This window comes from Microtus oregoni, unplaced genomic scaffold, assembly GCF_018167655.1.
Source record: "Microtus oregoni isolate MIOR12 unplaced genomic scaffold, Mior012 000048F_ref0000485, whole genome shotgun sequence".
In the NCBI taxonomy this organism is placed as follows: Eukaryota; Metazoa; Chordata; class Mammalia; order Rodentia; family Cricetidae; genus Microtus; species Microtus oregoni.
This window is the reverse complement of record NW_024543222.1, coordinates 11,656,974-11,678,578: the sequence shown is the minus strand read 5'-3', so window position 1 is coordinate 11,678,578 and position 21,605 is coordinate 11,656,974. Positions and strand designations below refer to the sequence as shown.

Sequence of the window (21,605 nt, the reverse complement as noted above, 5' to 3'; positions counted from 1 at the left end):
TGACAGCACTGTGGTCAGGAAGTCTCAAGAGACTACGTATGGAGAGGAAGAAGAGGGGCAACTGAAGATAGGTGGAGAGGAGGGTGGGGAAGAAGTCCACACTGAGGTGGGGGCGTGCTCAGGGGAATTTCCAAACCTGATTCTTTCCTGAAGGAAGACTAAGAATTGGGTGGGTAAAAAGGGATTCTGAAGAGAAACCTGGCACCCTTCCCAGCTCCTCTTGAACAGCACAGCTCAGGACTGGTACATCTTGTCCTGTCTCTTGGGGATCCCAGTTCTGAATTCCTCCTACTGTTAGAAACATCTATCTGTTGGGGCGTCTTCTTGGGGATTATTGCTAGTTTTTGAGTTGGGACCGCTCTCTGGAACGCTAAAGCAAACCCACTATTCCAGCCAGGAAGACAGGACCATGATGAAAAGGCAGCTTGAACCGACTTACAGCCTTCTCATTCCCTCATGTTGAACATTCTGGCTTGTTTCCTGGGTCCTTCTGCCATGACTGTCCCATCCCCACAGTTGCTTTGCTCATGCTGGTTTCTCAGTATCTAGAAACATCCTTCAGATGCGTCCATGGCTGTTCATCACACTTGGAGGAAGCCTGGTGGCCCTGGCGGGGACCACCCCCATAACTTTGGGATGCTCTATTGCTTCTGAGTATTGCCAAGTTGCTTTCTGAACAGTGGATTCATTCATATACCTGGTTGGCTTCAACTGACTGTTACATCTACTCTCAGGAGTAACTATACCAAAAAAAAAAAAAAAAAAAACCTCATGACTTAATGCACACATTGATTAAAACTCAAAATGAAAATGAAATACTCTTCCAAAACTAACTGGCTTAGACATACAATCACCAGACAAAACAACCAACAAAATTTTGGGAAAAGGCAATTGTCACAGAAAACTCATAGTGCTAGAGCGATGGCTCAGTGGTTAAGAATGTTGGTGGCTCTTCCAGAGGACGCAGGTTTGATTCCCAGCACCCACACGGCAGCCCACAATTAATCAACTTTGCAGGTGACATTCGAGACATCAGCACCAAACATCCCACATTGTTGAGCAAAGAAGACCTCTGAGATGGGTAGGCATATTTCAATCCAATGACAGCTGAAAGAATGGTAGCAATTTGTCACACTTTCAAAGAGTCTCAAGGATAATGTCAGAGGGAAGCACAAACGGTTCATGAGAATTTTAGAACCTTTCAAAATCATATTGTACTAACAAGATTAAATGTAAAAAAAAAATCCCTAAGTCAAATTGTTCCAAAGATCAAATTATTAGTGGTTTTGATTCCTCAACTTCCCTTCTTGTCATTGATCCCTGCACATAACATCGGCTAGCAGCCACTTTGTCGGGTTTAGAGACCTGGCGGCAGGCGAGCATGTCTCTGTATCTTTCCAGCCATCATTTGTACTGTACACAGACTTTCCCACTGCTGAGCCACAGCTGACTAACAGCTCTCCGCTGCTCCATATAGGATTGGTCAGAGAAACCCAAGTCTCCTGAGGGAAATCTATAAAAGAGGACACTGCTTGCTGGCCATAATCAACAGTGTTAAGATCCTATAAAGACATAAATTATTCTCCAGATTTTAAATTCAACACTTATCTCCTGTGTCCAGAATGGCTGGCATCTAGAATCTGAAGATTAATTGGAGACTCTGGTTAAGTAACATTGAGAAGATACATTGTACTTTAAGGCCACCTCGTCTAAACAGTAACATGATGAACAATAAACTTTTTATTTCAAAAATAGTGCCTCCTCACATGGCAAGCCCATGTCTTTGTTGTCATGGTCAGTTCAATATGGTTGACAGTGCAGTCAGAAAAATATAAAAATCAAAAAATCTCCAAGAGTCCTGGGATATTTCCTTTTACTGTTAGTAGGAAGCAAACACAACACTGTAATATTTTTCATCTCCCTGTAGAAAGACTATATGCATCCTCTAGTCAGCAAATATGTAGCAAGTACTTACAACGTGCCAGGTATTGTTTTAGCTTAAATGGAAGAATAAGATAAGACCCCTGCTCTTGTGGTGTGTTCATGACAACGGAAAGACACACAAAAGTCAATTAACAAGAGCCCAGGGTTCAGATGGTGATGGAGGATATGAAATACATAAAGGAATACACCACCTCGGGTAACACGGGAAGAGCGCTCCAAAGACTATCTCCAAGGACACACGTCTAAACAGGGAACGGCAAGATATAAATGGACGTCAGGAAGTTCTAAGCTTGGTCAGCAATGGGGCAAGAGCCAGGTCACCACATCCACAGGCCGTGACTCCATGGTGGGAGGCATGCTGTACTCTCACAGCTGGAAAGTGCAAACAACAACTGATTTACCCGGCAGCCGCAGACTCCACACTCTGGATGCCACGTAGAGAAGGGTCTGGGACGGAAACCCTCCAGTAGATCGTAGATGTCTCCAGAAGCTTTTAGCTGAACGCCCCCACTGTTTGACTACTGGACACACAGACGAATACTGCATGGAAAATATGATTTGAATGCACAACTGACAGCCATGTGTGGACTGAAAAAGTGGGCTTCACTTACAGACATAGCTCACTTCAGAATTGTCAACACACCTGCCGTGTTTCTTCCTCCACTTCTGGCTCTGTACATGAAGTTATTCTGACTTGCAGAGTTTAGCGGAGGAAATGGTTAAAATGAATTGCCTTGGTCTTGGCGCATCATTCAAACCCAGCAAATGCTAAGACAGCAGCCCTGCCTTTCTAATGTTAGGGACAGCCGTGCCCACTCCTCTTCTTTTTCAAGCTACCCTGGTCTTTTTTTGTGATTAATTTTAGTAACGGGAAAATGACTTGTTTAAGAACAAATGAGTCATGGTACAGTTTAATATCTAGAAACCTAAAATCACCCTCCTCCACAGAGAATACCACTTCTAAGTATGAAACTCTCATGTTTTAAACATTTGGATTCCATGTTAGCTCTAGGAAGCTTCTGGCTTTACAGCAGAGGTGGGGGAGGGACGAGTCAGGGCCCAAAAACTGTAGAGAAGAAGCAGGGAGCCAACTGCCTTCTGAAAGGGGTTTGTTTGCCTTAGGTGCGTGCGTTTTATGATGTGCAAAAACATCTGACCCAGATTAAATAGTTGTAGCAAGTGTTCCAAAAATGTATATCAAATGAGCTTCTTTTGAGCAAAAACAGCAGCAAATGGCACAGAATGTAGATCCAAGCAGTTAGGTATGGGAAGGCAAGCAGGACGGAAGGAATGATGGACAGGAAGGGGACCAAACACAATCCATTCCCAACCTCTTGAACCCTGAATTATTTTAAACTTTCCAGATAACAGCTGTGTAAACAGCCGTAACTTCGAGGAATATCAATCAGGAATCTGGACTAGGGCTGCGGGTGCGGCTCTGGAGTGGGACTTTTTGTGTGTGTGTAGAGAGGCCTTGAGTTTCTGCCCCAGCGTCCTTGCATGTTATACAGTTGACAGAACAAGAACTGTCTTCAGTAGGTTGATTTCCAAAGTGGCATTGAAGAAAAAAAAAACTGTACCCACTTGCAAACTTCCAGTCACTTAGTTTAACGGGGACCTTGCATTACTTTGCGAGAGCTTAAAATTTAAGCACTCAGAAGTCCCTAACAAGGAAAGAAAACTAAAACCCTGTTTCCTCAAAGAGATAAAAAGCAAAACAACAACTAAAAGAGACAGATTTCCCAAAGACCATGCCTTACAACCTGGGAAGACTATACTGCTTCCGAGAAACCCCTCCAAACATTTTACACGGTCTCTCTGGATATCACACAATTCTTTCCAGTTTACTTTTGAGACCAGAAACCTCAATCCTTTCTCTCTTTTATTTATCTAGTTGGATTTTAAAGTTTAAGTAATATTCTAATCTATTTAGTATGATTGTTTTTTGTTCCAATTTTATTTTAGTTCTGGTAGCAAGTTCTTGTGAACTTTACAAATAGTAGACACAATTCACCTTCATCCACACTGTCTTGTACTTCAGCTTCCTTTGAGGGGCTATCTAGTTCTAGTTCTCAAGAATAACGCACCTGACAATCCACGCAGGTTTGATGTACAGTAGACTTGTATCTTAAAATCTCAATGAAATATATAGGAGCCTTGTGTACTTTTTCATCTTATTTTATATCTGAATCAGCTCAGGTAAACATATATATTTACAATAGAAATAAAGTGTCTGACAGCTTAATAGTATGTATAAGTATATCTAGTTTTGTATACAGTAGATTACTATATTCTTTAAAATTTTTCTTTATTTTTGAGAATTTCCCACATGGGAGGGAATAGTGATATTTTCATTATATATATGAATATATTCATATATATATGAAATCCTTACTCTTTCAACAAACAATAGTAATCTAGGCTTGGGGGATATAGAGATGAATATGAGGGGGAGAAAGCATGGTCTACAGACTAAGTCTTCTATGATAAATGGTTACGTGATCAGTCCCTATGACTCACCCTTCCCAGGATGCACAGCCTAGTGTAGCCCTCTTTTGTAATGGTCAATTTTCGTTGTCACCTTTACTGGGCCATTGGGTACCCAGCTATTTTGGTTACACATTATTCTGGATGCTTCTATGAGGGTGTTTGGGGATGAGAGCTGTTAGGCTGAGAAAAGTAGGTTGCTATAATGACTAGCTTTAATTGCCAACCTCACACCCTCTAGGAAGGGAGTTTCAGGAGGAATTACTTAGACTAGGCTGGCTTGTGGGCGTGTCTGGGGTGGTGAGGGTATCTGGATTATGATAGTTGAACTGAGAAGACCCGCCCACTGTGGATGGCACCATTTCTGGTCCAGGGGGAGAAAGTAAGCTAAGCTCTAACGTACAGGCGCCTGCTCATTGTTCTTGGCTCTTAACTGTAGAGACATTGTGACTAGAGGCTTCGAGTTCCTGCAGAGTTGGATTCCCTACAGTAACAGAGTAACCTGCAGTTTTGGGGCACATAAATCATTTCCCCCAAAGCAAACCCCTTCTCCTCCAAGTTGCATTTGTCAGGGCATCCTATGGCAGCAACAGGAACTGAAACTAAGAAACTCCTTACCAGGGTGAGCTCAACCTAGTCCCTTAAGTCCTTGAACAAAACAAAAGACTGACTGACTGCTGAGTAAGCTAGAGGTCTTCCTGCCTGAAGGCTTTCCAAGTGGGTTTTTCCTGTCCTGGGCTCCCTGGCTCTCAAGATTACCATTCAGACTGCTGAAGGCTGAAACAAAGCCTTGCAAGTGAGTGCATTTGACTATTTTGGGTCTTGGATCCCACGGTAAATAAGTGAGTGTGTGGTGAAGACAGTCATAGGTCCTCAGGAACGTGTCCCCCCCCCTTTCCTAGACCCCAGGATCTGTGCTCCTCTGTCCACAGAGTCTTCCTGCTCTGCTGATGGAAATGGACTAAGTAGTGAAAACAGGGCCAAGGTGAGGCAGGTACTGGCCAACTGAATGGGGCCATGAGGTAAGTTTATTAAAAAGATGACTCATTAGAATCCAGGAATAAGCCTCTGGCAGGCGCCAAAAGCTCTGGGCTGGCTTTCAGCTCAGGGTGAAGCCACATGAATTGTCTTTCCAGACACTCAGTGCCCTGAAAAACCACCTCTCTACATTGTGAAGAAGCCAGAGCAAGCTGCAACAGGTTCTCGCCCAGCCCCAGAGCCCTGCATGCCTGCTGGGCTCATTCCTGGTCTCCTTTATGGATGAGTTTCCTGTTAATATCATTTCCAATATCTCGCCACTTTAAGAGTTCTCACAGTCACGCTGACCCCGTACTCAGCCCCCAGGCATGGAATGGCTGGAAACTGCCTCTCTGGTTGCCTTCATTGTGCAGTCTAATGGTACCAGGAGACAGACGACAGGCCTGGAAACAGGAAGATCCACTTCAAAACTTAAAGCCCCATGTACCACTGCTGGGCTGGAGTAAAGACTTCATCACCCCTGAGCCTTGGTTTTCACTTTCTTACAGTGGGAAAACTGATAGAAGCCGCTCGCAGCTGTGTGCTCTCCATGGCGGGAATAGTAATCCTGTGTGTTCATGCATATGCATGACTGCACTAAGAATAAGCTGTTTGAAGACAAAGGCCATGTTTTTAAACATCTGCATCCTACAACACCTGCCACATTAACAATGCTCAAGAAGCATGCGCTGATTATGTAACATGAGGAAAAAAAAACCCAAAGGCATGAACTACTTGAGTGTTCCCTGTCAGGTGATACTAGAAACATGCCAGCATTCCTGCGGTGTGTCATGCAGCTCTGGGTCTTCGGCAGCTGCCTCATCAGACACTGTCTCCAAACACATAGCCTGGGCCTGGGCAGTCTTGCTGCTTGTAGATCATATACTCCTTGAAAGGAATCCATCATACCATAACTCCTGAATCAAACCAGTCCAAAGCTGCTGCTAAGGTCTACTCTCCTTTCTTTCTTTCTTTTTTTTTTTAAACCATGGCCTAACACTGTCAGAAAACTCACTCCCTGCACTGAGGTTCGGTATGAGTTTCACCTGCAGCTGAAAACACTCAGGTAATCCAAGGCCTGACAAGTAAACTTAGGGCAAATCAGGACATCAGAACCTCACCAAATGGTTCTCCTCGGCATAGCAAACCCTCCCTGAGCACCCACTCCACTCAGTGCCAGGCCCTGGGCAGAACACTCAATTTTTGGAAAGGAAAAAACACAGGCTTTCCCACAAATAATTTACGTGTAGACACACCCACTCACGAATTCCACTACTTTGCATATTATTTATTTGGAAATGTCTCACTCTATTAGCTGGGATGGTACTTGCTATGAGGACCAGGGTGACCTTGAGCTTGGACAGTCCTCCTGCCTCTCTGTCCAAATTCCTATGATGACAATGACCTAAAACCACTGGGTTAAGTGGGAAAGCCCCCGGGATAGCTCCCAAGGAAATATGGCTTCAGGTAGCATGTTAAAAATTAAATGATATATTCGTAGTCACACCATACACTTCTAGTTGATCAACTATAGATCCAGTGACAGATACACCATTTGTTTCTCTTCTCATTGGGTTAGCAAGGCAGATGTCTCCCGGAGCCTCAGCAGCTGCACCCTGTACTCATTAGGCCTAGAACAAGGACAGGCATCCTTGAGACCATTTTTAATTTGCAACTGAGTGAACGAGGTTCGGATACAAGAGAGGTCCCTCCCTCCCTGTGCAGGGCAGACCTTCTGTTACTGTGAATCTGGTTCATGAGAGAATCCACCCACGGAAGAGCAGAATTAGCACTGGGGTTCTGGAGTTGGGTTTGTTGCCCTGAAGGAACTTCCTTTTCAGCTTTCCCAGGGCATCCTGGTGAGTAGGGAAGAGCACCTGTGGGTGGGCACAGAGGGGGCTCCCTTAGAGGCTCCCTCAGGGACATTCCGCTGAGGTGTGCACAACATCACAGGTCTCTCTTCTTGTGCTTATCATAGATCCTCTTGTAACACATGTCACATGAATGCTGGTGCTGCATCTCTTTTCCCATTGGGCAGTATGAGGAACATGAAAATATGGTCTACTTATTTTTAAAAGAAAAGAAAAAAAGACACATGTATGGCATGGGAAGTCCTTCTGTGTATATATAATTGCTTTTATTGGTTAATGACTAAAGAAGCTGCTTTTGGCCAATGGCTTATCAGAATATAGCCAGGCTGGAAGAGATATATAGAGACAGTAAGTGGAGTCAGGGAGAAGCCATGTAGACAGATGCTGAACAGAATCTTGCCGGGAAGCCACAGCCCCGTGGCAATACACATGTGAATGGGTTAAATTAAGATGTAAGAGCTAGCCAATAAGAAGCTAAAGCTAATAGGCCAAGCACTGATTTAATTAATACACTTTCTGTGTGGTTATTTCAGGGCTGAGCAGCTGGGAACAAACAAGCGGCCTTCCCCCAACACGTGTATGTCTTCCCATGTCCCCATCTCCATGAATCCTTCCTATTGTCTCAATAATGCTCATTGCTCCCCACTCGACTCAGTAGAAACACTGCGTTTCTTCCCACCTGACTCAGTAGTAACATTGTGTTTCTTCCCACCGGCAGCTAGCCTGCAAAGTCTAATGAGCCACTGTCTCACTGTTTGGCTTATCCCTAGAGTTAGAGGCTAACCCCACCGTTGTATGTGTTATGCTACCACACCCGTCAGTAATAATGGAATGGAGCTCAGGAATAAAACCAACGCTAAAGATGACCGACTCCACCTCCATGTTTATAAAGAAGAAAACCCAGGTCTAGGAAGGAGCTCGATAGCATGAACAGCAGGACTGAAGCCTGGGGAACAGCAAGGCTGTTGCTTCTGGACAGTAGACACATCTCACTCTTCTTTGTCAGCCCACGAGTAATGTTTTTTAATGTGTTGGACTGAAATGGACTTTGCTCAACAAACCATCTTATTTATATCCACATTAAATGAAAAAAAAATAAAGTCTGGAAGAAAATTATATGATCCACTAACTCAATTTGTTTCTAGGTTTATTTTTAATGCTTTTGTTTTGTCTTAGATGAACCTTTGAAATGTAAAATTTCAAACAATGCAGAGTCTTTTGTTCTCGGAATGGTTCCTAAGACACAGGTGTGAACATACCGTCACAGTAGGGCAAAGACAACGCTGACTCCTAGACATGACCATAGAGTCTAGCCACCGTGGGCTCCCACCTCTCCCCTGCCACAGTTTGCACACTGGCTTCCAATGGTTGACAATCATTGCTTCCAGCATCTTTGAATGGGACAAACCTCATAACTACACAGACTTGGAGGTGTAGTCATTCCGGGCAAATCATAGTGAAAACTCACAAGTTAATTAACTTCTTCCCTGGGTGCCCTTCCAGACACACTGGCAAGCATTAACAGGCTTCTGGGGCTGCCCACAAGCATGCTGGTTGACTGCCAGGCGAGATACAGCCACGACCCAGGGAATCATCTGGATCCTATTCAGTAGGGTTCAAACACAAAGAGCACAAGATAGAATGTGAACAGTCTTCCCAAACGAATATGCTGCTGGCAGCAATGCACAAGGCCCATCCAAACAGCACAGCTCATTAAAAAATACCAGGCAAGAATATTCCCTCCGGATACTGGGGGAGGCCTTTTCATAGACACCATCCACCACAATACGATCCAATACACCTACGTCCAATGTACAGAACGAACAATTCAGAGTACAGATGCAGCAGATAGGGGTTCTTCTGGCATTTGGATTCTTTATAGATGGCACGTAAGACTGTGGTGTTTTTTCCAGCCAGCTCCACAGACTTAAAGACTTAATTGTGGAAGGCTGCATGCACATGACAGTGTTGAGAGCGATGCTGAGACCGTTAGGATTCTCTGAAAGGCCTTCACAGCTTTGTTCGCACTTAAGACACAGAGACAAAACAGAAAGCAGAAGAAATTGGAAGTGCTTACATTAATATATATATGCACACATATTAATATCTCTGTGCATATACACACATATCATTGATATATACATAAATACACACATATTAATCTCTCTGTGCATACACACACATATATGCCATGTGTGTACATACATAAATACATACATACACAGATACATACATACATACTTTTCACACATATGTACATGTATACTGGCAGGCTGGAACGCACCACTTCCTCTCTGTCCGGGTGGGCTGTGCAAACAGACACAATTGAAGATTCATAGAGATATCCTAAGAACAGGAAGGTACTCCAGACAGAGGGACAGAGAGCTGGTGAGCTACACTGGCAGATATAATCTAAAGCAGTTAGAGGAAGAAGTCTGGAGGTCAGATGGCACAGGATCCATCGTAACCCTTCCTACCCTCCTGATCTCCTCATGGCCAGAACAAGGGAAAGAACCTGTCGGAGAACGGGCTTCATGGCACAGAAAACAGAACAGCTCTCCTGGCTCCTCCACAGAGCAAGTCACATTCACTGACCCTGACACTCAAAGCAAAATGAGGTCATATTCCCTCTTCTGCCAGTCTGTGTCCCCAGTCACCTCTGAAGTTAGTGGAGGAGGAAGAAGAAAAGCTTTTTTTTTCTTTAACAAGGGCTATTGTTTAAAAATCTGTTAGTACCATAAAACCTTGGGTGCAGGGGTGGTGGGCAGAACCCTAGCTGCATTCTGAGGTGGCAGGTGCAGATCTCCAGTGGCCTTTCCAGCATAGACTGGGAACAGCACTGCCTGGTCTCTGGGCCGTGTACCCCAATATCAACACTTTCCAGATGGTGACTCCTTGCTCTGAAAAATCCACAGCCCCAGAGACTGGACAAGAGTTCTTTAGAACTCTTCTATGCTTTTTTTCTCCTTTAATTGGGGTGAGGGGTGGGTTGCTCTTCGATTCTAGAAAATGCTTGCCTCTTTTCTCCCTCTAGGCTTTGAATAAGTGCTGGGCAATAGAACACCCCTCCGCCAGAGCAGGTGAGAGGTTGAGGAGAAGTTGGCCTGAGAATCTCCAAGAGCCCTTCCTTCTCTGACATACCCAAAGCTAATGCAGACTTTCAACTATGGTGGCCGCTGGAGCCTGGGGAGAGCCGCTGTTCTAAAGAACTCAGAGCACTCTTCCACAGGCTGCTGTCTTGTGGGGATTGCTGATTTATTCTCCAGTGCTTTTCCGTTCCTTCTTTCTTGAAGATGACCAAGCAGGTCCAATATTTGTGGATTTTACAAGTTTTATGACTTCTCTGGCTCCCTTGGAGTTGAGCTTATTGGAGGCATTAGCAAGAAGCACAGAAACAGCTCACCAGAACCCTTCCCCATGCGGTGAACAAAGTCTCTGTTCAATATTTTAAAATTTTCCAAGGGGAAAAATTCTTGGAGCAGCTTTTGCTCATAAATTCAATCTAATTTTCCCCCATCCTTCCATTCTTGCAACTGGCTTTTTCCTTTGGCACTATTATAAGTATTTGATCAGAAATGCCAATTCATGCTAAAACCTACTCCACTGACATATCACCAATCCATGGGCCTCTATACCCTTCCCTTCAGGACTTACTCTCTGAAGGAGTCAACGCAATCCTAGATGCTCAGAAAATAGCATACAATGGTACCCAGGTCATTTATGCCTTTTTCCAATATTCCTCGGTCTCCTCACTAGAAAATGAAATTAACCTATATCTATCTTTAGTACCCTTTCAGCCCTGGAATTCTGCGAATTTGAAACTTATTCAGAAAAGCATACGGGCTGGGGAGATGGCTCAGTGGGTAAGCAGGTAAAGTATTGGCTACACAAGCACGTGGACCTGAGTTTGGATCCCCAGAACCTATGGAAATGCTGGACACAGTGGCATGCACCTGTAACCCCAGTGCGGAGGCAGGCAGGAGGGCAGAGACATGTGGATCTCTGGAGCTCACTGCCAGCCAGTCTAACCAAACCAGCCAACTATCCAGGGCAGCACTACCCAGAGTGCCTTCCCAATATCTTACTGGTGTGGTTCAAGTTGTGACTTTCTAAGATTTCTGCAGAGTTGTGTAACCACTGCCATGGACACCAAGGGATGACACTTCACATGTCCCGGCTGCAGAAAGCCCTAGTCATGTGTCTCTGAGCACCAAACAGCAGAGGCAGATGCTCTTGGAAGAGCATTCAAAAGCCTTTGGGAATCAGACAGGCGGGGCTAGCTCAGTCCTTCTCTCTTTCTTTTCTTTCCTATACTGAAAACAGTCACCTCTCAGTATCACCTTTCAGGATGTGGAGTCCCACGCCTGCAGCGAACCAGCACACACAGTGACACGGGAGCAGGACTGGCTAAGCATCAGAGCACATGTGTCAAGACATGCTACACCATGCAGCTCTGTGGGGAAGCTTCTCTGCCCGGTTGGTTCTGGGCTCCAGGAGCAGGGGTAACTCTATGACAATCATGCAAACAGAAGAGCATTCTGAGTAAGGAAAGCCTGCTGAAAACTAGCATGCATGGACTGATCTGTGCCCTAAGTCGGGGCTTTCCTGTGCAAACTGCAGGGAACGGTGTGTTGCTTATTTGTGAGCAATATCACAAATTATAGAGTCTCCAGGACTGCAAACGTGATCGCAGAATTGGCCTGTAGACCCTACAGGAATTGGATATAGCATGAAAAAGCCCCACCTCCCCCACCAAAACCCCACCTTCCCCACCATCTATCTTCTGTTTCTCTGCCTGTCCCTTGGTCTCTCTGCCTGGCCTTCCTCTTTCACCAACTGGCTGGAGTTCCTTCGAGCTCTGTCCTAGGACCCAACTCCTTTGACTCTCACTAGCATCTTCTTTCTAGGGCACAGGATCAAGTCCTCAGGCTTAACAAAGCCATGAAATCCGTATCTTCAAGACACACCCCTTTCTGACCTTCACACTTGGTCCTGTCTTCTCAGGGTCAGACTTTTCAAGCTCAACACACCCAAACTGAAGCTGTGATTTGTTCCTTTGTACTCTTTCAAACACATGTTCTCCTCCAGTGTCTCTACAGGCCTATAGGACCTCCATTCATCCAAGCATTTTGGTCAAAAACCTGAGACTCATTCTCAGTACCCCCACCTCCCCGACCTCATAAAGACCAAGGACTACTTACGTGGTTCCCAGACAATTCCTGAATGTGTTCCCTCTGCCTATCTCCATTGCTCCTAACTCCAGCAAACTACTATCTCAGTGCTCTGGAGAGCAGGTGCTTCGCTAGCCTTTGAATCTCCTTCCCATGCTCCAGTGGGACACTGACCCCCTTCTCACCTAACACCATCTCCTAAAAGGAGGCCAGAGTAACCTTCATCAGCTGCTTTGTAGTGTTACATCATTCACTTAAACCTTTCCCTGGGCTCTCATTGCATCTGAGTTTGTATTCCAAATCCTTACGGAGACATCTGATGCTCACCTTTCTCCAGCACTCACAGATTGCACTCCTTTCCTTCCTACACCTCCCCACCTGCTTTTTCCCTTATCTGAAACAACTCCTTCTAGAGTCCCTTAGACCCCAACACACACACACATACGCACACACACATACACACACACACACACGCACACACACACACACACACACACACACCCTTTTGCTTGTTTCCTGCCCACTGTTCCATTGTTGAAGCTCAGTTTAAATTCTATTCCATCCAGGAAGTCTCCCATTACCACCTAGGTTATATATATGCATGTATATATATATATATATATATATATATATATATATATATATATAAAATATGTATAAATAACTGTATACTGTTATTCTGTATACAGGTGTCCCATTTTAATCTGTGACTTTTTAGTGTTCATTTTTGTGGGAAGTAGATTAAATCTTGTGTGAACATGGGTATTGTTGGCATGCACATGGCCATGTCAAGGACCTTATTGCCTCAGTCCCATGGAAAGAGCAACCCTTTCTTTGGGTAAGGTCCAAAAGCATGGCAAAGCCTTTCTCTGGTCCAGCACAAGAGTGTACAAAGGACTGAACGGTATATACAAAAGCTAGCAACCACAGCTTCTCCTCCAGGGTGACTGCAACCTGAGATGGTTCCCTTACAGAGATCTCCCATAGACAACAGCTTATACGCCTCCTCCTTGAAGTGTATATAATAAAGATACTGAGTTTTTAGGTTGCATAGTGGGTGTCCTTTTTCAGGAGGAGCACAGCCTACCCACTACCAGGTTTTCTGTTTGTGTATCTGTAGTTGCCCCAATCAGGTTTCCAGGACCAAACTATGCAGGATAAGGCACACGTGTCCCCAGAGCAATGCCCACAAAGGCCAGAGCAGACATCTACATGTTTACTGTAGTACCACGAGATTCAAGATACATTTTGGTTCATTATAGATTTTCAATAATTGATGCTTAACTGAAAACGTAGGAAGAGATGCCAGGGAACCTGCCTGTACCTTCTCACTCTTGATGGGGCATGGAAGGGATGGTAAAGAAATGAGGAAGGACCACACAAGAGGAAGAACATGGAAGTATAAGCAAGGAAACGAAAGCATGGCCCGTGTTGCTTCAGGAAACTTCAAAACATGAACAACAGGACGTCAGCTTTTTAGGAAAGTTGGGAGAGAACCCAGACACAGGAAGACAAACACCACATGTCCTCTCCCATGTGTGGGTCTTAGCTTCTGATTTATATATGTATGCTGATGTGGGGGCGAATGTGTATTGAGGCCAGGAAGCTGGAAAGAGGCCATGAGAGAAGGGGGAAAGAGGTCTGGGAGCTGGGGAGGACAGTTGGACACACGAGCTTAGACAGCCAAGAGGTGAACAGGGGCGGAAAGCTTTCAGAGTGATGGGCAGAGGAGATGGAGTATGGGGGAGTGGGGTCACCCCAAACTGAAGATGTATAAAAAAGCCATGAGGAAATCTGATAGTTTTGCAAATTAATTAGAAAATAAGAGTTACATATTATTAGTCTGTGAACAGAAGTTCCTGTCATAGGTGGATAAAACCACCCTCAGAAAATAACTTATTAAGTAAAACTCCTAATGCCAGAGGTGGGTTACCTTCCTATGAGTGTTTTGTCAGGGAGGCCCCAGAAGCCTCCCCCACCCACAAAACAATACAGGCCACTGCACTTGATTGCCCATCAGAACTAGATGGTAAGACCCATCACCAGAGACACCACGGCTTTATTGGAACTGGGCTGGAAGCTTTCTTCCTGCTCACTACCCTTCATGATGCTGTACAGGATGCTGGGGGAGAAAAGCTATCAAAGCTCTTTCCCAGCTGTGGGCCTCGTATGCCGCCACACTGACTGGCCAGGAAAGATGTGCCCACTGGTACAATAGAGGCACATCTGGCATTGGAGTAAGCAAGCACTTTCTGACTTTTCTGTCTGAATGTGAGTGCATTCCCTGCACCAGAGAGAACGGACGCCTGGTGCTATAAAACTGCTCAAAAGCCTGTGGCTGGGGAGGTCAGAGACCCTGGTGAGGAAACAAGCACCATTGTTCTGCTAAATGGACATGCAGTATCCATGAAGCTGAATTCAAAATATTTACGTCTACAGATTAGTGTTGCTCAAATCTTGGGCAGAAAAGTTTCAGAGAAGCAGCAGTAGGCAGTGGTTACTACAATGATGTTTCTACCAGTACCTTAATCACATCATAAAAGTTAATTCCTCTGTTACATGGGTTACAGCAAGGCAAATTGGAATTCCTCAGAGCCCGATGTGAAAATGTCACCTCACGAGAAACTTCTTGAGTTGCTGAGAAAGTCACCTTGAAATCGGTTTCCTGATGGGAGTAGGTGCCATAGGTGGGAACCATGTGAAGCCCATAACTTAATGATAAATTATTAAACTGATCTAGCCCGAGTAATTTGGACTAGACACGCCCCCCGACTTTCACTTAAAACATTTTTCATGCGTCACCAAGTTTCTTTCCACGTAATGTATTTTAGACACTGGTACTTCATTTTCTCCTGGTTCTCAATGTCCTCTGCTGGTCTTGCATTTTGTTAAAGAAATGAAACTGACACGCTCAATAGACACAGGGAGAAGCAGTAAAATAAAAATACTGGACATCTCAGAGACTACAGTCAGTGAAACTCCTGCCTACAGGATCCCTTCAATGGGGACATTTATGATACACGATACACACTGATCTCCCTGTGCAAACTAGGGGTCGTTTGTTAAAATGCTCAAGACAAATCGCCGACAAAGGTGGTCAATGCCCATTACAAAATGCATCCATACAGTTGTTACTATAAATCTGGTGGATTAATCTATGTGGTCACCCACAGTGGAAAAATACAAGCTAATGATTTTCCTCTGAGGAGATCTCTGAGAAGTAGTGCAGACCTCAGAAGGATGATGGACGTGTTCATTACTGCAAGACAGAGTGAGAAAACTGAGATGTCTTTTTAATAATAGCATGTTCCAGAACAACGCTCGGAGAGGCAACGCAAAATAAATAACTTCAGACGGCAACATTAACACCCAATGACAGCTTCCTGATTACTCACATCAGTGTCGGGCCCCTTGTCTGCACCCGGGCAAGAGAAAGTAACAAACTCATGGCACCTCTTGTGAACCACGAAACAGCAAACTGGGGAGAGAAAAGAAAAAGGAAATTAGAAGGGTCTAGATTTAATATACCAAACAGTGAGGAATCATTTTAATTCTGGTAGAGACAGAATCTCACAGCAACACAAAGACATTTCATCTAAAAGTCAGCAACATTTTGTTTCAATTAAGCTTATAGATAATACCACAAAATGATAGGGAATTCTAATCCATGAACCCTCAACCCTAAAGTCGAGGGATAGGATATCCTAAGCTTATGAGATATTTTCTCAAGGTAAAACCTAGGATAATAAGTTTAACATATTTTGCACTGTCCTATACCTCCACACACATATACAGAGACACATGCACACAATGTATACATGTACTGATGAATGGAAACATTATACTCTATAGGTTAAATAAAAATAACTACAAGAGGAATACTTGATGATAAATAACACAGAAGTATCCTAAGTATAAGTTAGAAGACCCAGGTTCAATTCTCATCACTCATGTGTTAGCTCACAAACCATTTGTGATTCCACTTCTAAAGGATCTGACATTCTATTTTAGCCTTCGTGAGAACTACACACATGTGGTGCACAACATATGTGCAGGCAACACATAAAATAAAAATATTTTCTAAAAAAGATATGAACTCAATGTATAGAAAACACTCTTTAGAAAAACAGTTGGATACAATCTAAACACTTGTTTGTAATTGTCTGTAGCGGATGCTGTCCCCGAGGTAGAAGAACTTTGGCAAATCTAGCAAAATCATTGAGAGACATTTCTAAGCCCAGTAATTTCATAATGACCCTTGAAGATGAATAAATAAAATAATTTAATTGTGAGAAATGAATAAATAATCCCCAAGAGGTCTCTGTGGATGGTATAATACGGAGGATACAGAAGCAATCTGTTTAGTCTTTTCTTCGGAGCTTGGAGTAGAGCTCACCAAGTCCCCTCTACTGTCGTACTGCATGGAACAACAAAATAAAGAAACAGTACTAGAAATGCTAAATAAATAATGTGCTGTCTAAAGCATTGGGGAAGTCACAAGGTTTTCCAACATTTTAGGTTGCATGCATGCTCCGTCCAAAAACACTGATACACTCTGGCTGCCAATCTAGTGGTACATGGAGAAGGGACCCCAGGAAAGTGACTAGGAAATGAGAACCTCAGGGCTAGATGAAAGGGCTCAGAAGGTAAAGGGGCTTGCCTCAAAGCCCGATGGGCTCAGTTAGATCTAGGAAGACCCATAAGGTGGAGGAAGGGAAATGACTGGAACAGGTTGTCCTCTTACTTCCAGACGGTGTAAGCATGCATGCCCACACACATGCACACATACACAACACAAAAGTAAACACAGTCAGAAGGGCAAGGTCGGGCTCTTTTGTCTCTTGGACTTTTTACCCTCCCTCATGTAGATCATCATCTTCCTTCCTTCTCGAGGAAGTAGCCGAAAGGTGCTTGCTTGTCCAGCACCGTGACCTTGGGCTTTCTCTATCTGGAACTGTGAGAGAATAAAGTGTTGTTTGGAAACTATCGCACATGTGGTGTTTGTTACTGCAGCAGAAAGCAACTAATATACAGTACAAGGAGGACTGAGCTTCCCGATTCTTGACTCATGCACTGTCTTCTTCTTGCACAATGATAACACAACCTCTTACATTTGTGTTAGTAGTTGAAGGAGAAAGCAGAGTGAGTCATTCCGGTGGGTGAGAAAGGATGGTGGGCTTGCTGAGAGCTGAAATCCCACAAGAATGCATTAGTGGACCAAGCCAAGTACTCAGAGTTCTTAGAGAGTTGGGAGTGGCCAGGAAGAAATTCAAAATCCTTTGGCTGGGCCTTGGAAACCATGGAGAGGTCTCAAATAAAGAGAAACATGCATGGAAGCAATGTTTCATGGGCACAGACACAGAAGTAATGGAGTGAGGGCCAAAGTCTAGTTAGGGGCCTCTCAGCCAGCTGAGGTCTGGGAGCAACCGTGCAGCAATAGTTAGACTGCTCAGATGAACAAGACATTGCAGCCGAGTGACTGGACCTTCTGATTGACCACACAATCCTACTGGCCGGGTGCGTTGCTGTGAGTCGACATCTTATTCCATCCCTTCAGGTGGATTCTCACAGTGAAGCTTCAACACTATGTAATATCTATGTAATACTATCAACACTATGTAATACGCTTCAATACCCACAGTTTTAGATGGAAAACAGTGTTTGGGTATCTGGTCTACTTTAAGTACATGATGAGTATTTACGAATGAGAAAGAAATGGAGACAGGGAAAACCCTCAAGGGGCTGGATGGAAAGACTGGCAGACAAGGAGAGTCTCGCCTGGAATAGAGCCAGGACTTATGCTAAGGTGGCTTGGTTCCAGAGCCTGGTCACTTTCACAGTGCCCCATCCACTGCTGGCATCAAGGGCAGTGGGACAAGACAACAGACACAGTCCTGGCTGCCACCTGCAGCAGCCTGGAGGGTTGTCTCAGAAGCCTCAACTCAGGTGACGTCAGGATTCTTAACTTTGGCAGAGAAAGGAATTGTAGGATGAATCTGTGTGAAACCAAGCTGGTGGCTGTTGAGAATTTTACCTGGATTTAACCTTAGAGGTTGATAAAGAGGCATTCATGCGAGGGATGAGACACCCGTGCGTGGTGTGGGCTTCTCTGGAGAAAGCATGGAGTAAGTCTATATAACAGCCTTATATATGAATGACGTTGGCGGCTTCTGAGGTCACATCTCAGAGGGTTGCTAAGGAACATGTTCTTTTTGGTAGGAAGGTGACGACTGCACACTAGATGGGATTACAGTGGAAACAGCAAAATCCAAGGTCACAAGATTGAAGAGGGCACAGGGGTTGCAGAAATTGGTTTTTTTTTTATTCTAAAGAAAAGTGTCTAGTCTTATTTGTGAGATTGTCAAAAATTTTCAGGTTTACATCTGGGAAAAGAGTAAGGTCATATTACGCTTAGGCCTTAAGTAAGCTTCATTGCTGTTTTAAAGTTCTTATTTAAAATATCTTAATATAAAAGGAATATTGTTTAGCATTCCTTCCACGTGTGCCTGCAAGCCAGAAGGGGGCACCAGGTCTCATTATAGATGGTTGTAAGCCACCATGTGGTTGCTGGGAATTGAACTCACATAATATAATAAATAAATTTAAAAAAAAACAAAACAAAAAACAAAAAAAAAGGAATATTGTTTCTATGAGGGCAAGATGCACAGCAGATTTTTCAAATTGTCCAGAGTTTCTTGACTCTTGGCTGGCAAGAGACTTCAACAAGACTCAAGTATGAAAGCCTTTTCTATTCCCCCTTCATTTTCTCTGCCTTTCTATTTACCTCAATGATGTGGGAGGTCCTTTTGTATATGTGTTGTTTTTATTGGTTAATGAATAAAGTTGTTTTAGCCAATGGTTTAGTAGAGTAAAGCCAGGTGGGGAATCCGAATAGAGATATAGAAAGAGAGTAGGCGGATTCAAGGAGATGCCATGTAGCTGTCGAAGGAGAAAGACGCTCAGAACCTTTACCAGTAAGCCATGGCAATACACAGATTAATAGAAATGGGTTAATTCAAGATGTAAGAACTAGCTAGAAATATGCCTAAGTCATTGGCAAGCAGTGTTTTAAATAATATAGTTTCTGTGTGATTATTCATGTCTGGGTGGCCAGGAACTAAAGAGCAGTCTCCACTTACAAAGTGGTGCCATCGTGGGCCAACTACATCCACATAAAACCTGAGAGAGCTTGGGAAGGAATTCTAGACACAAAAGAACAGAGTTAAGCGTGACTTCTTAGTAGCCATATTTTTTCAGATTTTCTCTGTTTAATGGTGGTGAGAAGAGGTGAGGTTTCTCTAAGAGAGGGCTTCCTGGTTTGTGCTGGCACCACAAACTCTGGCTCTTTGGGGAGGCCCTGCACATATATGGGGTTTGTGAACAGCGTGCTATTAGTTGCTTAATGGTGACATAGACCCGCTGCATCCCTGGAGCTGGGCCAGTGAGCATGGCTCACAGGGGCGGTGAAAATGCCTCTGCCCTGTTGGCCTGGGTGGAGCAAATAGGCAGTGTTGTAGAGTTGGTACCAGCTATTCCCACTTAGCATTTGTTTTAAAAGGCGCTCCTCGTCAGATAATGATTATAGATACGCAATAAAGAGAGATTCAAATGAAAAAGACATCTAAATAGATCACAGAGTGTTTAAAAAAATGTACATAGGCTTAGAAGGGAGAGAAGAAAGTACAGAAAGTCACAGATTAAAGAAGATAATTAAATATTAAAAAAATAGAATAAAAAACCACACATAAAGATGGAATATACACAAAGAATCTGGATTATGCATACTACTGTATTTTCTTTGAATTTTTTTTGACTGTGAATGCGCCAAGTATAGAGGGACATTTGATTCTGGGGGCTGCTAGGTTAGACCAACATAAAGGTATCTTAACTTCAAAATTATGGTTATGAATATGTTGCTTTGGAAAAGAGGTTCTGCTTTGTTTTCACAGAGAATGGAAACTTGTAGATTCCTTCCAGGCTAATGTAGCTTGACCCCCTTGAAGGTTTCCAAGAACCCTAAAAATAGTTCGTCCAAAAAACAGCAGAAAGTAGTTTGGTGAAAACAATGTCCAAAATCCAAAACGGGTCCTCGTGGGTTACAGTATGCTATCCACCACACCCAGCATGCATGCCTTCACTGCATGCTTCTGCAGGAGGAAGTGAGTGTGGAACTGAATGCCCAGCACAGCTGCGGCAATCAAAGGGCAGTGCCAAGCTCCTCCAAGCCTTGAGAGAAGTATCCCTACCGCATTGCCTCTGCTAGTGGCATCTTGATTGGAAATTCTCCAAAGATGGACAGTAAAGCAGCAATGGGGAGACCCACAATAAAATGCTCACCCTCCTGACACCTCGTACAAAGGCATATTTTATTTATTAAAATTATTAGATGGATCACTTACCAAAGGAAAAGAATTACAGGGCATTATCCCCTTGTCATAATTTATGAAGATGATGTTTTGGGAGTATACAAATATTTTGATTTTGTACTTAGTTATTCCAGCATTCGAGTCTTCTACTTTGTGTTTTTCACCATCTGTATGTCTGGATGAACATTACTAAGTGTCCAGCCCCTTTGGAAGAACACTGTGTCTTTTTCTGTCATATCTGTCTTCACACGCATACCAGAGCATTGCTGCTAGCTGAAATATTTCTATAATACACTTCAAGAAACCCTTACTTCAAATAGTTTCCAAGCATCAAGCCCTCATTGCCCTCTAAAATTTGCAGAAACAGCAAAATCCTTACTTCCTGCCAAATTACTTCCTCCTCCTCCTACCCTGTCTTAGCTGCCCTTGTCCCAGGCTGCTTCAGTGTAAAGGTCTCATTTCAGTGAAGGCCTCCAATAGGAGGCAGACAGAAGGTCCCATGTGTCCAGGGCTATCATGGATTATGAATTATCTGGGGCATGGAGACCCTTAAGCCTGCTTGCACTTTTAACATTCAATGGGTAGCATGCTTATCTAGCATGCACAACGCCCTAGCTTCAGCCCCCATCACCATATATGCTGGTTACAGTGGTATACACTTATGATCCCAGAATATGGGGACAGGAGTAGAGACAGGCAGACCAGAGGTTCAGTATCGTCCTTGACTACATGTGAGTTTGAGGCCAACA

At 43.9% G+C, this 21,605-nt stretch overlaps 1 protein-coding gene across 1 annotated transcript in view; it reads right to left on the bottom strand.

Annotated features, from left to right (window-relative positions):
- Positions 1–21,605, bottom strand: part of Prkca (protein kinase C alpha) — a 391,920-nt gene that overhangs the window by 216,744 nt on the left and 153,571 nt on the right. Inside the window, exon 3 of the mRNA XM_041636098.1 lies at positions 15,886–15,968. Within this exon, the coding sequence (XP_041492032.1) occupies positions 15,886–15,968 (83 nt within the window). The remainder of the gene's footprint in view (positions 1–15,885; positions 15,969–21,605) is intronic.